The 15154-nt window shown below is 35.8% G+C and overlaps 2 protein-coding genes across 4 annotated transcripts in view; one reads left to right on the plus strand and one right to left on the minus strand.

Annotated features, from left to right (window-relative positions):
- The window catches only part of or94a1 (odorant receptor, family 94, subfamily A, member 1), a 29054-nt gene that overhangs the window by 12253 nt on the left and 1647 nt on the right, over positions 1-15154 (minus strand). The window contains exon 1 of one of the 2 annotated variants that reach the window (XM_039671009.2): positions 1409-1547. The exons of the other annotated variant lie outside the window; for it this stretch is intronic. The gene's annotated coding sequence lies outside the window, so the exon portion shown is untranslated. Of the gene's footprint in view, positions 1-1408; positions 1548-15154 lie in introns of those variants that run through there. 2 annotated transcript variants of the gene reach the window in all.
- p4ha3 (prolyl 4-hydroxylase, alpha polypeptide III) lies at positions 388-13804 on the plus strand. 2 transcript variants are annotated; one of them, XM_039671004.2, is made up of 13 exons: positions 388-684; positions 1073-1227; positions 1370-1593; positions 2180-2323; positions 3057-3108; positions 3263-3426; positions 4809-4985; positions 5794-5858; positions 7162-7321; positions 7558-7620; positions 9177-9245; positions 11674-11770; positions 13136-13804. In XM_039671004.2, the coding sequence occupies exons 1-13, from the start codon at positions 512-514 to the stop codon at positions 13204-13206; spliced, it is 1614 nt and encodes a 537-aa protein (XP_039526938.2). In that variant the 5' UTR covers positions 388-511; the 3' UTR covers positions 13207-13804. The 2 variants fall into 2 exon arrangements, with proteins under 2 accessions (XP_039526938.2, XP_088977505.1); XM_089121379.1 differs by lacking the exon at positions 4809-4985.

A 15154-nucleotide genomic window follows, 5' to 3' on the forward strand; every position in this document is an offset into this window, starting at 1 on the left:
CGTATTTATAATAACGTTATTAGTCATCATTGTTAAAACACAGAAGTTCTGATTATTTCAACCATTCAAATTAAAGGTCGTGTGTCGGGTGGTTGTGGCGTTCTGCAAAACAAGTTTTAAAACACCTTTTTTTCTTACTGACGAAATTTCTCACTGATGCGATCACTACGTTAAATCAGTTTTCTCTCAGGTAACGTACGTCGCCACTCGCCAGTGTACGCTTCACCGTGAATACTTCTGCATCTGGTCAACAAAAAATATCTACCCTATATCTCTAATATAGCCTATTTATGGAGATGATACCCCCCCCCCTCTCTCTCTCTCTCACACACACACACACACACACACACGATGATGATGGCTCGGCTCATCTTGGGCTAGCTGTGTGCGAGTGTGCGATTTTTTCATCTCCTGCGTGAGAACATGGTGAGCTATGAAGAGGAATTAAAAGCTGTGGAATAACAAAGTCAACGCGTTACTATAAGACCACTTAAACCGAATCTCTTATAAGATGTATTCATACTTTAGCCTCTTTATATTTTTATACGTGCTTGATATATCATTCTGTGAAATGTTTACTTCGATGATGAGCGTGAATCAAGCTGTTTTCGCAGAAAAACAACTAATCGATCATTTAAGAATATATATAGAACTGGAAATACAAAGACTTGATGATATTAAAAGGTAAGAGTAAACAAGCCTATGATCATTTATGAATGTATTAAAATAAGTCGTTTATTTAAGCGCTCTACAGCCAAAACAATGGTCATAACTTACGTAGCCTACTTTTGTCTGAAACTGTGGTCACTGTGGCACATTTTATATATGACATTTTGTGTGGTAGCCTATTCTTTCAGATGGAAATTGGCATTTATTTTGTTTCAAAATTAAAACGACCAAAGATGTATAAGCATTTCTGTAGGCTATCTTTTTTTTTAAACATGGCAACCACACCAACACTAAAAATGAAAAATGTATAGTTTTTTATTCAATTGTTTCAACTGTATTTCTTTTAACAAAATATGATATGTTAACGTATAACCTTTGAATGAAATATTAACCATTCTTTTAGGTTCTTTTCAAGAGTCACATCATTACACAGTGACGTGTACAATGAGTCATCAGCTACCATAGCTAATCCAATTGTTGCATTCAAACTGATCAAAAGACTAAAGTCTGAATGGTTGAATGCTGCCTATACAAATGAACCCGAAGAGAATATCAAAGGTAATATACTGACCTTCACACACAGACACATTTAAGGAAAGCCTCGATCTAAAGCTTATTTATTTATTTATTTATTTTTACTTTTGGCTTGCTTGTCCCACTTAACTATAACCCTTCACAACTCCAATTCACTTTCCTTAAGCTCTTAGGGAGGGTTACAGGAAGATGGAAGTCAGCTTACCCAATCTGGAGGACCTTCAGGGGGCAGCGCAGGGGCTGATGAGACTTCAGGATGTGTATGATCTACGTGTGGAGGGACTTGTGCAAGGTCACTTCCAGCAAATCACAAATGGAAATGCTGTTGACATTTACACCCCCCCTGTGTCTGATACACTCTCTGCGGATGATTGTTTCCTTATTGGAAAGGTAAAAAAATGCTAAAATCTATTATTTTCAGTCTGCTTTAAAATATGACTGCAAAACAGAGCGGCTTTAAAGCTAATCATTTCTTATATGTCACAAGCTTAACTCTTAGAGGAGTCGACTGCCCACGCTGTCAATGTTTGGAATGTATTGTGAACCTCTGGGAAAGCCTCTGGAAAAAATGTGTTCTCGCTTGAGCACTCTTCCTGATGGAGCTTGCATATTTCTCAATTTGTTTAGGAACTGGTGCCTCTTTTGTGGTGAATAACAACTACCAAATGGTTACTCTTCTTTCTTTGTGCGTAAAGAAAAAGTCTGTTTTGTTTTGTCTTGTAATGAGCGCCATCTGTTCTCTTTATAACATCGTGCTATGTTGCCAAAGATTGCCAACTTCTTTTAACATTTCCAAAGGAATACATTAAATAACTAGTGACTAAAAAGTTTTTGACTGAAATCCCTTTTTAACTGTGTAAGAAGTGTTCTGAGCCCAAGTGTCAGACACGTGGGATGTCATCATCTTTTTTTGCTTTTTTCCCCCCACATGTCGTATTTGTGTTATGTTACATCTGTGAGAGCTTTATGTTCGTAGGTGGCCTATGATTTGGAAGATTTCTACCATTCCGTGCAGTGGTTTGAGGAGGCAGTTCGTCTCTTTCGAGGAACAGAATGGAGTCCAGAAAATGAAGGCACACTTGAAGATGCCCTTGACCATTTAGCTTTCTCTCATTTCAAGGTAGGGTACCTCTTACAAAATAAATATGAATTTAAGTAAGACCCTGTTTACACCTGGTATTAAGATCCATCTTGTGTGATCAGATCTAATCCGATACGGGATCCAACACATTTTTTCAGATCACATTTGGAGGTATTCCAACATTTCATAGTGTATCATACCAAAGATAACAGTGAAAAAACACCTATTCAGGCACAAAAAACATGTTGACATAGCGACAGGGTTAAACACTAAAATCACATTTTTTTTACAAAAAACATTTTTGTTACTTGAACATTTAATGTGATGTACTAAAATAACTCAAATTGACATAAAAATGATAATAAAAACTACAAATTTTAACTACTAAAAATGACAAAAGCGCACTACAAAATTACTAAAACTTTAACTGAAATTAAAATGGTAAATAAAAAAGAAAAACCGTTTCAAAATATTCATTTAAACTCCCTTCTAATCACAATGGTGTTTTCTTAGTTTTAAATCTATTTTGTTTAGTTTGCCTCTCTTTGTATCATCTTTGGTGTTTCGCTTCATGTGAACAGTAGTTTTGAAATGTGTTTTTTCACAAATCTACAAATTAGTTTTAATTGATTTGGGGAAACTGAATAGAACATAAGCTGCGTGTGTGTTTGTGTGTCAGTATACTTCAATCCTTATAAAAAATGATAAAAGTATACTATCTATATATGAAAAATATAGATACTAAACTATACGAAATACCTTTTTTTTTTAGACTGGAAACATATCCTACGCCCTCAGTCTCTCTCGGGAACTACTGCTTCATGGTAAACCTCTGCAGTCTACTACCTGCCAATAAGTGAGACAGTGAAAGAAAAACTTATGAACTTTTTAATTCATAAATAAGAATTACTTTAAATTTAGTCTATATTGAACAACTATCATTTTTCATCACAAAGAAATTTCAATCTTTTCTTCAAGACCCTATGAACAGAAGGGTCTGTCTCAATGTGGAGAAGTATGAGAAGCTCCTTGATGAAAGTCCGCCTGTTACTAACCAACGCTTGGCTTTGAAAAGGGCTGACACCACTTATCTGAGAACCAGGAATGTCTATGAGAAGCTCTGCCAAACAAAAGGATCTCAGGTATCATTCCTCACTATGCTACACAAATTGTGATCTAGACAGTGTACTGTAGTGTTCATCAGAGGCTTTATCTTTTTATTCCAATCTATTGTTGGAAAATATTATAAGCAACTCAAAAATAAAATGTTAGCACAAAAGTTAGAAAAGGGAAAGTATTCACACATTGCAACTCATAATTAATTTCAATTGATGATTACAGTTTCTAAATGGAGTAAACTTCCATTAGGCTATTATAATATGGCATCCATACGACTATTTAATTCTTCCTATCATAAAAAAAAATAAAAAAAAAAATACAAAAAGCAGCCAAAGTCAAAAAGAGATTTGGCAAATCTTGTGTGGACCTTGGATTCTCATGGAGCTACCTGTAGAAAGTTACACAGCAATGTAACTAAATTAATTATTTCAATTTGGGAGCCTGGAGGAATCCATGTGAAACAATGACCTGCTTTTTCTGCGCAAATAGAGACACCAAACGAAGCTTCAATATGTTTGTTTTGGCTGTAACTCAGCTGGACAGTAACACATTGACTCAACCAATGGTGTCAGTTTGGTACTTGTCTGTCATATGGAAGGCAGGGCAGTCTCTGAATTTTGTAAAATATGTCATAGTGTTGTCACTTTTGGTTTTGTTCATGTTCTTGTTTCCTTGTCTTTTATTTTGTAATTCTCATAGTCATGGTTTTCTGGTTTATCAGGCGATTCCCTTATCCCATCATGTAACAGATCCACTGGAGGCGAGTGTAGACGAACCCAAGTGCCGTTTGATTTAAATCCAAACATGAAAAAAATACCAACTAAACAAAGACTTGACTTCTTAAACATAAACACAACTCAACAACAGCAGTCATACTTGCAATGCTCAACAAGAGACAATGGAAAAATGAGGGGTATTTATTAATGATTTAACAAGACACACCTGAAAGCAATGAACCAATGAGAACATTACACATGAACATGGGAAGTTGGGATGGGAAACGACTTGCTTACGACACAGCTTAATGCTCATTGGTTTAAACAACCGTGATGTATTGTTCTCTTTTAAAATGTTTGATTTTAAAGCTCTAATATCATGTTTTATGTGTATACGTATGTTATGGGTGAATAAACTCTCTTACAGTGCGATATGGGTTATTATGTGATGTCATTTTTGTTAAAACAATATATAAAAAACACATGTCTGTATTAAAGAAAAAATTATTGATAAACACATACATTCCAATTAGAGTTAATTAGTTATGTTATCTTAATTGAAATACCTGTGTTTATGTTTATCAGGTAAACACAGTCTTGTTGCTAGTCATAACTTAAATGATTTGAAGCCTGTTAGGAATATTTATGTTTCAGAGTCTTAGAAATAATAACACACTTTCTTTTTACAGCCAAAACATTTTGAGAACCCCAGGTTGTTCTGTGACTATTTCGACAATGGCAACCCTGGTTTACTTCTGCAACCAATTAAAAGAGAGCTAATCAGCCTGCACCCTTATGTTGTGCTCTTCCATGATTTTGTCACTCGACCTGAAGCTAAAAGCATCAGAGAATATGCAATGCCAGGGGTGAGTGCACTGTTTGCATGTGGAAACATACAGAATTGTGTATGCAATAAGTAATAAGCCTTTGATTTAATGCACATGCAAGAGTGAGTGAATTTGGATCAGAACTCTCCAAATAACTAAGAAAGGTTTTTTTTGAGAATGTTTTTCCTTTTTAATTGACAATTTTTGGATTGAGGGGAAAATATTGGCAGAGACTTCAGCTCTCATTTGTTGCCAGTTCTCAGCTGAGGTTGTTCTGCTTTCATTTTTTTTTTAAATAATTTGTCTCAGTCACCAGTAAAATCAGTCACTTTTCATCTTACGGCATGCCAGTTACTGACTGGCTCAACACGAAGAGACAAAAGAGTCTGTATAAAGCCATTTTCTACAGAGAGACAACATTTTGTGTGCTAGTATTCCCTCCTTTTCCAGACATATTTAACCATACAACTTAAGCCAGCTTCGAACTGAGCTGGAAAGAAGATGAATAGCACATTACGTGAATAAGTCATGTGGTCGGAATCAACTGTGCTCACAGCTCGTCAGTTATTCCACCCAGAGTGTTTTTGCAGGGGCAGACTGAGCATTAAATCACGTTTCCGTCATTGCTTTTTTCCTTTCTTTCTTTCTTTGTCCCTGCCAGTAGTTAAGTAATTTTGTTCCTTCCTGGAATTCCCACATAAAAGAAACTTAAAAAAAAAATGTATCTTATATATTTTAACTTTTTCTAGTTCTCTTACTGTTTCTCCTTTCAAATGTGTACTTTTTTCTTCACAGTGAAAAAATGTATAAAAAATATTTAAATGTGAATGTTCATGTTTTCCTCCAGCTTAGAAGATCAGTGGTGGCATCAGGATTAAATCAGGCCACTGCGGAATATCGGATCAGCAAGAGGTACAAGTCATTTTTTGTTTATAGGCCAAATGAAATCCAAGTTATATCATCTTTATACTAGTGTACTCCTACATTCAAAACCAACATTTCTCAATGGTAATAATTAGTCCAATTTCCAATACAGTTTTTTACAATCACTTTGCTACTATTTACAAAACCTTGATGTCATTTTTCAAAACTCTAAACACAAAACTCAAAATGGTTACCACTTGTAACACTGGCTGTCTAATGACAAAGTGTGTGATATATTGATGCAAAACACTACAGTACAATCACAACAGAGGTTTATTGGAATCGAAGCAAAAATATATAATATAATGCTACATCCATGGATATTGTTGTCGAATTGGTTCATGCTCCACGGTAATTGGTGACAATGAATCTCTTATCTTGACTTGAAACTTTCATGATTTACTGTAAACATGGAAGATTCACTGTAAAAAATATTGATGGTTTAACTTAAAAAAGTAAGTAACTTGGTTGCCTTAAAATTTTAAGTTGATTGAACTGGAAAAAGTGAGTTAATACAATGAAGGAGATTAATTTAATCATCAGAAGCTCAAAATGATATGTTACCTGAACTAAATAAATTATTTAAGTTGATTTGACAAAGGAAAAAGTGTTGTGATTAATACACTGTAAAAAAATATTGTTGGTTTAACTTAAAAAAGTAAGTAACTTGGTTGCCTTAAAATTTTAAGTTGATTGAACTGGAAAAAGTGAGTTAATACAATGAAGGAGATTAATTTAACCATCAGTAACTCAAAATAATAAGTTATCTCAACTAAATAAATTATTATAAAGTTGATTTGACAAAAGAAAATATGTTGTGATAACAAATCTTGAAAACATTTTTTACAGTGTTGTGGGTCTGTTTCCATTCAACTATGCATTAAGAGTACTGCAACAGTTACTTATCATTTTAAACACTTGTATAAATTGATAGTTAGATCATTGTAAGGAAATGAATATACACTCATTTGAAATGTAATGTGTGAATTGCCTTTTAAAATAGTAGTACTTTGATGTTAAGTTGTGTCATATTGAACAGGTGATTTTTGTTGAATGAACAAATGATCTAAGTTGTATGTGTATTGTATCCAAGCAATTGAGAAATTTTTTAAAGTTTTGAAAAATGTGCATTTTTATCATTGGTTGTGAGTTTTGTGTCTAGAGTTGTGAAAAATGACATCACGGTTCTGAAAATAGTAACAAAGTAATTGTAAAAAAACTGTAATATCCCCCTTTTTTATTTTTCTGTGAAGTGGCTCTCACATTCAAATTTTTGTCAATGATCTTTCAGTGCATGGCTTAAAGAGTCAGTCCATGAGATTGTGGGAAAGGTGGATCGACGCATAACTATGGTCACTGGGTTGAATGTGCATCCTCCTTATGCTGAATATCTCCAAGTGGTAAATTATGGCATTGGAGGACACTATGAACCTCATTTTGACCATGCCACAGTGAGTAACAATTTTCTTTTATTCAGAAATGTCCCAAACATTCACACACATTTAAGGAAACACATTTACAATAATTCAGATATAAAATATATATATACTTTCCAATAGAGAGGTTTCCTACTTATAATGTATCTTGTATATACATTATCAGCCTTGACGCATATCCATTGTGTATACTGTGACTTTTTACAGCAGAAGAATGTTTAAAATCTTTTTATTTTTATTTTTATTGGCAGTCTGACTCGAGTCCATTGTACAGGCTGAAAACTGGAAATCGAGTGGCTACATTCATGATATATGTAAGTCAATAAATAGTACAGGTCTTGGTTGCTTTCTTTCTTAATTAAAAGACAATATCTACCCAATGTAGTTTTGAGTGAGGAAGTAAATAAATGTGTTTTGTAAGCATTTAACCAAAGTTAATTTACAGTTTTTCTCAATTGCTTTGGCTCAGTTCTCAAATGTTTTTTTTATTTCCCAAAACATTAAGTTCAGATCTCTGAACAATTCGCTTCTTTTTCACATCAGATTGGAATTTCTTATTGATTTGAGCAAATTGCAAATGCTTTGGCACATGTGTGCAAAGAGTACATACAACTGTCTGCAATTTGGACAACAAAGAATTGCATATGGCTTGTTGATCAAAACTGATGACTCGATTCTCACTTACACTGTCAAACACTTCAGAACTTCTCAGACATTTTTTATTGTGTAAGCCATCACATTCAAAACGATCTATTCAATTATCATAATTAGTATACATGCATGTATATTCTAAAATATATCAGACATTGACATTGTTTGTAATGTTTGCTAAATTGGCACATGACTTCTAATTGCATTCGCAATCTAATTGCAAATTACCTCTAATATGAATCAACCATTTAACCATTTAACCAATCAACTTTGGGAGTATATATATATATATATATATATATATATATATATAGAATGGAGGACATTCACAACCCTGAACTGCAGCAACAAGCTCATGGAAGAGCAATTGGAAGGCGTGTAAAAATACGTGGTGGTGGTGGTAGAGGAAGAAATAATCGAGGAAGAGGTGGAAATAGAAGAGTCAGAGTCTCTGATGAAATCAGAGCCACACTTGTGGATCATGTCATAAATCTGACCATTGCAGGGGATGGGTGCGGCATTCAAGGAGATTTTTTCCACGGTCTGTGGCAATGGTAACATCAGATGTGATGTTGATGAAAATATTTGGCCTGACCAACGTGAGCGACAAGATGTCCACCAAGAATAATTTGTTTCTTTTTTTTTTCTTCATGAATGTTATTTGTTGTTTGTGTATTTGTGGTAATACACAAATATGAAATGTAAAGTGAAATCTTGTTACTCTTGTCAGTTACTTTACATGTACAGTAAATACACTTGTATTGTGTATATACACATGAAGTACAAAAATAAACACTGTAAAAATACAAATGTTCATAGATTTTTTTTCTTTCTACATACTATTGACTTTTCTCAACAAATATGAGATTTGTTTACAAGAAACCCTTAATTTTCATGGTTGACTGTTGTGGTGAAAAAACAACTAAACATTTTGACCAGTGTGGCTCACACAATGACAAAAATACTTTAGATTTTGGTGGCCTTGGCCAAATTATTGACAAAATAACTAGGTTTTGAAGCATGAATTAAATGTTTTGGGTGAGTAACTACATTTTGCAGACATGCTATAAAGTTTTGAAGTTCCTGCAAACAGTTGTGACATTTGCACTCACAGTTTAGAGAATGTTAAGACTGTTTCGAAAAATGTGCCAAAGCAATTGAGAAAAACTGTAATACGATTTGAGTAAACCACTTTACAACATAATGTTTTCTTTTTTAGTTGAGCTCTGTGGAAGCAGGAGGATTCACAGCCTTCATTTACGCTAACTTCAGTGTTCCAGTAGTGGAGGTACAAAATTAAATATATCATTCTCACAGATTCACTAAAGACAGAAGATAACCAGACTTCACTCTGCACAGCTTTCAGAATGATATGTCCTACAATTCTGTAATAATAGATTGTTTTCTATTGAGCTCAGACAGTTTGTTGGATATCCTGTTACAACAAAAACTTTGGGTTTGGGAGTCAGTGTTGTTTCAATAAATGAACTGTTGGTGAAACCTGAGAGATAGGTATCTAGACATTTGCACTTTCACCTCAAGGCACTCAGGTTTTCACCACCCATTAAAGGGATGTCATCTCTGCACAACCTCTTGCAAAAGAAAAAAAAAGGAATATACATTGAGGTTAATAATCCAGGATTTTGGCTGTTGTGTACACAATCAAAGAAGGTTTTAGACTAAAACATAATATAACTCTATTAATAGTTTTCTTTATTCTCTGTAAGAAGTGTTTCCCTTTTGAGAAAGGTTCAGTCTTATTGCGTAGCTATACGCTATGGGAAAACTCCTTTTCTCTAGAATATTGTAGACTTTATTTTAAAAAAACAGTGCATCTGCACAGCGAGCACAGTGCAGGCTGTCTAAGAGCACTGATTGACTGGGCTGCGGCGAAGCAGCAAGGACGAGCAGAGGAATGCAGTGATCTGCTATAGCAGCTCAGCGACCTGAGGCCTTCTGCTCAGCGTTTCCTGAACATGGGCTTTCAATGCCCAATGGTCAGAGCTCATTTCACTAGGGGCATGGCTTCTTCATGGGCATGGTCCGGTGGGGTATCAATTGAGGACATTTGTGTGGCGGCCGGCTGGTCTTCGCCATGCACATTTGTAAGATTTTACAACTTGTGGCGCTTTTCCACTGCTGGTACGGCTCAGTACGGTTCGGCTCGCTTCGCTTTTCCACTGCATGGTACGACTCGGCTCGGCTCGACACGGCACAGCTCGGTTCGCTTTAGTTCGGTTGCTTTTCCACTGCAGTTAGTACCGCTTTAAAGTGGGTGGGATTATAGACAGTTCGATAACAGCGGTGGCTGTTACTGGCTATTTAAATCTAGCGGGTTTGGTTTCTCTTGTCGATGTCTATTGGTCGCAAATACAATGACGCTAGTAGTGACGATTCTGTATGACCAATCAGTGATCTGCAGTGTTTCACGTCACATTTTAGTACCGGCATGGTACGCTTGGAACCTCATCAGACCAGGTACCATTTAAAGCGAGCCGAAGCGAGCCGTACCATACCGTACCGTACCATGCAGTGGAAAAGCACCACAAGTGAGCCGTACTGAGACGAGCCGTACCGTACCATACAGTGGAAAAGCGCTAAAGCGTGCCGTACCGAACCGTACCGTACCATGCAGTGGAAAAGCGCCATTGGATTTTATTCCTTCGAGGGCCCTTATTCATCCGGACCCCGTTGGATTCTGGCTTTAGTTCTAGTATAAGTGTTGAGCTTCTCAACTCCAGGCAGTAGTCAGAGAGAAGTCATCAGCTAATAGCACAGCGTTTTAAAATCGGTTCCCATAGTGCATAGCTACGCAATGAGTGAACCGTTCTCGAAAAGGAATGTACTCGGTTACTAACGTAACCTCGGTTCCCTAAGAGATAAGGGAACGAGTATTGCGAACGAGAATTGGGAACGAGTATTGCGAAGCTGGCCGTGCTATTAGTCGATTAGTCAAAGCGTGCTTCAGTCGATTTAACCTGATTCCTATGGCGAGATATTTTACTTATATAGTCCGCAGCCACGCCTATTCTGGCACGCTTTGGCGGGAAGCGCCCTGATAGGTTCGCGCGTCCTCCCTGCTTCGAGGTTATCGAAAAATAAAGGCTTCAATATTCTCAAGAAAAAGAGTTTTCCCATAGTGTTTAACTATGCAATACTTGTTCCCATATCTTTCAGGGAACAACATGACATCATGACTTTTGCGTAAACATATACGCCACTTTCGCGCCAGGTGTCGTGTTATCTCTACGCATTTTGAGCTATCCGCGTGTATCCGCGTGTATGCGTATATGTCTACGCCATTAACGTCCGCGTCATTCCGCGTGTCCGAACACGCAGTCAAATCCCCAGTCATAAATGCCATTAACCCCAGTGACGGTTAAGTTTAGGGATGGGGTTGAGGTAAGTCATATCTTTTTCTTTCCTAGGATGGTAAGGGAACAGTCATAAATGCCATTAACCCCTGTGATGGTTAGGTTTAGGGACGGGGTTGAGGTAAGTCATATATTTTGATAACGTTAAGTCAACGGCGTTCATAAACACTCTGAAAGGCGATTATGCGTCTTGATAGCACGCCAAAAATGGAAATACGAATTGGCGTGTCATACACACGCTACTTCATGAGATCAGTCTGCAGGGAACCGTTAGTAACCGAAGGTAACGTTAGTAACCGAGTACGATTTTTCAAAACATTTTCACTTTTTTATGGTTTCTAGAATGGGGCTCTCTTCTGGTGGAATCTTCATAGAAATGGTCAAGGAAATGGTGACACTCTTCATGCTGGCTGCCCTGTCATTGTTGGTGATAAATGGGGTATGATTGTTGTATCACATGGTGTCTTGTTTACCAACAAAATGAAAGGACATTCATTTAACAGACAATCATAACTAAAGCAATTTAGATTACATTTAAGGTACATTTGATTAATTCATTCCCTGGTAATTGAACCAATGACTTGCTGTACCACACACTACTGTTTGAACTATAGGAATGCTCAGGAATGCAACAGTAGATAATAACTGTGTAAAATAATATTTAAAAAAGTAAAAGGAAAAATGTGAACCTTCAATGAATTGGGAATGGTTCATTGAGCATATTAGGGTAATTTACTTATTAACTCACCTGTTAAGCTTAAAAAAAAATATCAAAGATGTCCTTACGTGTGATATATTTCAAGGCTTTTAAAAAGGGTCATGAAGTGAGAATGAAATTTTCCTTGATCTTTTGACAGTTAAGAGTTTGTTATACTATAAAAATACCCAGTAAGTTTCAAACCTCCTTTTTATTCCTAAAACGGCATTTATTGAAGCCATGGACAGAAAACAACAGGATCTCAAAAGTGGCGACTTGTGATGTCGTAGCCATAGGGAAGTTGTTTACGACGCCAGGCACGTTCAAGTCACTTTTATCAGAGTAAGATGGCGATTTACATTCTTTTACATTTTTCAACTCATAATACAATCTTTATGCGATGACTTCAATGCACCATAACATGTTTATTCCAATGCCGGATCTGTGATTACTGACGTGTAGGCTAATCAAGTTCAGACAGATAATCTTTCTCCCAAAAAACTGTTTATGCATCAGTAAATCAAGCCAGTGACTAAAAGATCAACTTCACATCGTTTATGTTAGTAGGATGAAAATAATCTTACTCAAACTGTGATTATACAGAAAGTGATCAAAGAACGATCCCTTTCCAATCGTTCAAGCTGTCAATCACACAATGCAAGTTTATCTGGACACTTGCCAAAACTCGTTATGAAATCACTGACGCTGTGTTACACTGCACAACAAAGCTCTTACTGTATTTACATCATGCTTGCATTGTTATTTTGTGAAAGCGTTCGTGAGAGTGCAGAAATTGTGTTGCAATGATAAGATATTTTCATTCACGCGATCAACAACTGTCTGTCATCTGCTCAATGCTCATCACTGAAGCCTTTCATGTGATGGAAATACTTTAAAAACTTTTCAAGATTCATTAATCTCGATATCTGTAATAGTACAATACAATAATAATACAATTTTAATGTAAACATCATACTAACATTACAAGGGCACCTCATGAAACATTATGAAAAAATAAAATAATCCAGTTCATGACCCCTTTAAAGCCATAAGCTTTCTGTGAGGAACCCACCAATATAAAGGCATTCACTGTCTTTTCTTTTCCAGTTGCCAATAAGTGGGTTCATGAGTATGGCCAAGAGTTCCGACGTCGTTGTAGCCTTAATCCTGAGGAGTGAAGGAAGCATGAGACCATTTAAAATACAAGAGTCAACCCCCTTAAAGGAGCAACAATAGCAAGTGAGGAAGTGAAAGGCTGAGAATAAAGAGGTAAAGCATTTAAGAGCTAAAACCACCACCTGCCTTTATAGCTGATTTGAGCTTTGGGAAGAGAGGCACATGGATAATTTTCATGGATGTCTGAAGTGCACAGCACATAGAGAGATTTCAACAGTTTGTGAATGCTTGTTTGTAGGTTAGGGAATGGTTTGGCATGCAGCCCAAAGGGCAAGCTGACCTCCTGTTCCTGAATCCCAAGATGAACACCAGAATGTTTACTGAAAATGGAAAGTACAGATGTTTACATGGGTACCTGATGATAGTTTGTTTTGATGAGTAGTTTGTGGTAACACCTATTTTGTTCCAACAGCAAACAATATATAAAATATATAATTTTAATAAATTACAATATACTTCGAAAAAGTATAATAATTTACCTGATTGGATGTTGATGAAAGACCTGTGTAAATCTGGTGCAACTGTATGTTGTTTATGGTTGCAAAGCAACTTCCGTAAAAGTTCCATAAATGTTGTAAACATAAATAAATTACGAAATGAGATGAACCTTTTCTTTGTGAACTTTTTTTTAAGTATTTAATTAATTAGCCTTTTTGGATTGAATTTTCATCAAAATAAATGTATTGTTAAATATATTACATTGCCATGATATAGAATATAAAGATAGTAATAGTACACTGCTTGAAATGTAATAATAGTGGTGTGACCGTGAAGACGCTGGATGCAAAAGCAAGTAAACTATTTTATTGAGAGACAAGATGACAGTAACAGGTCATACAGACCTGTATGACCAAACTTTATTTTTTTTACTCATATAATCCATAAAACTGATTTAAAATTTACTGCAGAATTGAATACGGCTGGTTACCCCACATGACAAGTGGTCGCACCACATGATGAAAAACAGCAGGCAATTAAGACTATTCAATGATTTTGACAGTTAAAACACATTTAATGAAATTTCATGAAGAATCAGCAAATCCATTTCATTTGACACATATCATAACATTAACAGTTTCCTCACTATTTCATTTGACACATATCATCATATTAATATTTTCAATACTAATGCATTAAACGCTTGGACATAACATTGAACAGCATTTTCTTTTTTCATTTTCATTTCATTAATCACTTAAACATACAATGTTTGCCTTTTCATTACTATTTTCATTTAACAGTTGAACATAGCAGTAGAGCCAGACCGATATTATCGGCCGATATTAGGCATTTTCCAAACTATCGGTATCGCCAGTTATAATTGCTGATAAATGAATATTTCAAAAATAAAATAAAAATGGACAAAACACGCTTGAACCATATCATGAGTGTTGGAGTTGTATAGTTTGTCCACCAGAGGGCACTCTACACCGTTCCTGTTAGCAACACTCGTTGAGTTGGTCACGAGACATACATTGCCAGAATAACAATTAAAAGAACATCTCCATCAGTTCTCCTAACTCAAATAAGCATGACAAAATTTGTGACTATCATGTCCAGTTTTGCTGCTGTTAAATAAGCCGAGAGTGAAGCGGAATCAGCTAGTAATAGACCATTTCACAAGATGTAAACAACACTGGTCCAGAAGCACTTCCTGTTTCAGTTTTTTAACACTACATAAAAGCTGGGATAAAATACAACCAACAGAACATTTAAAACTGAATCAAAAAATTAAACAAACATCTTTAAGATGTTTTCTTTACATGTGAAATAAAGAAAACAGTTACAAACTGAAACAGGAAGTGTTTCTGGACCAGTGTTGTTTACATCTTGAGAAATGGTCTATAGTTACGTTACGTTGTTACAGTGTAGTTGACTGACTGTCCTTTTAACTTTTGACAATGTGACTGAAGTATTTCTTTAAAAGCACGTGACAGTTATAGCAATGAT

This window comes from Pimephales promelas, chromosome 16 (genome assembly GCF_988280905.1).
Source record: "Pimephales promelas chromosome 16, fPimPro1.hap1.1, whole genome shotgun sequence".
In the NCBI taxonomy this organism is placed as follows: Eukaryota; Metazoa; Chordata; class Actinopteri; order Cypriniformes; family Leuciscidae; genus Pimephales; species Pimephales promelas.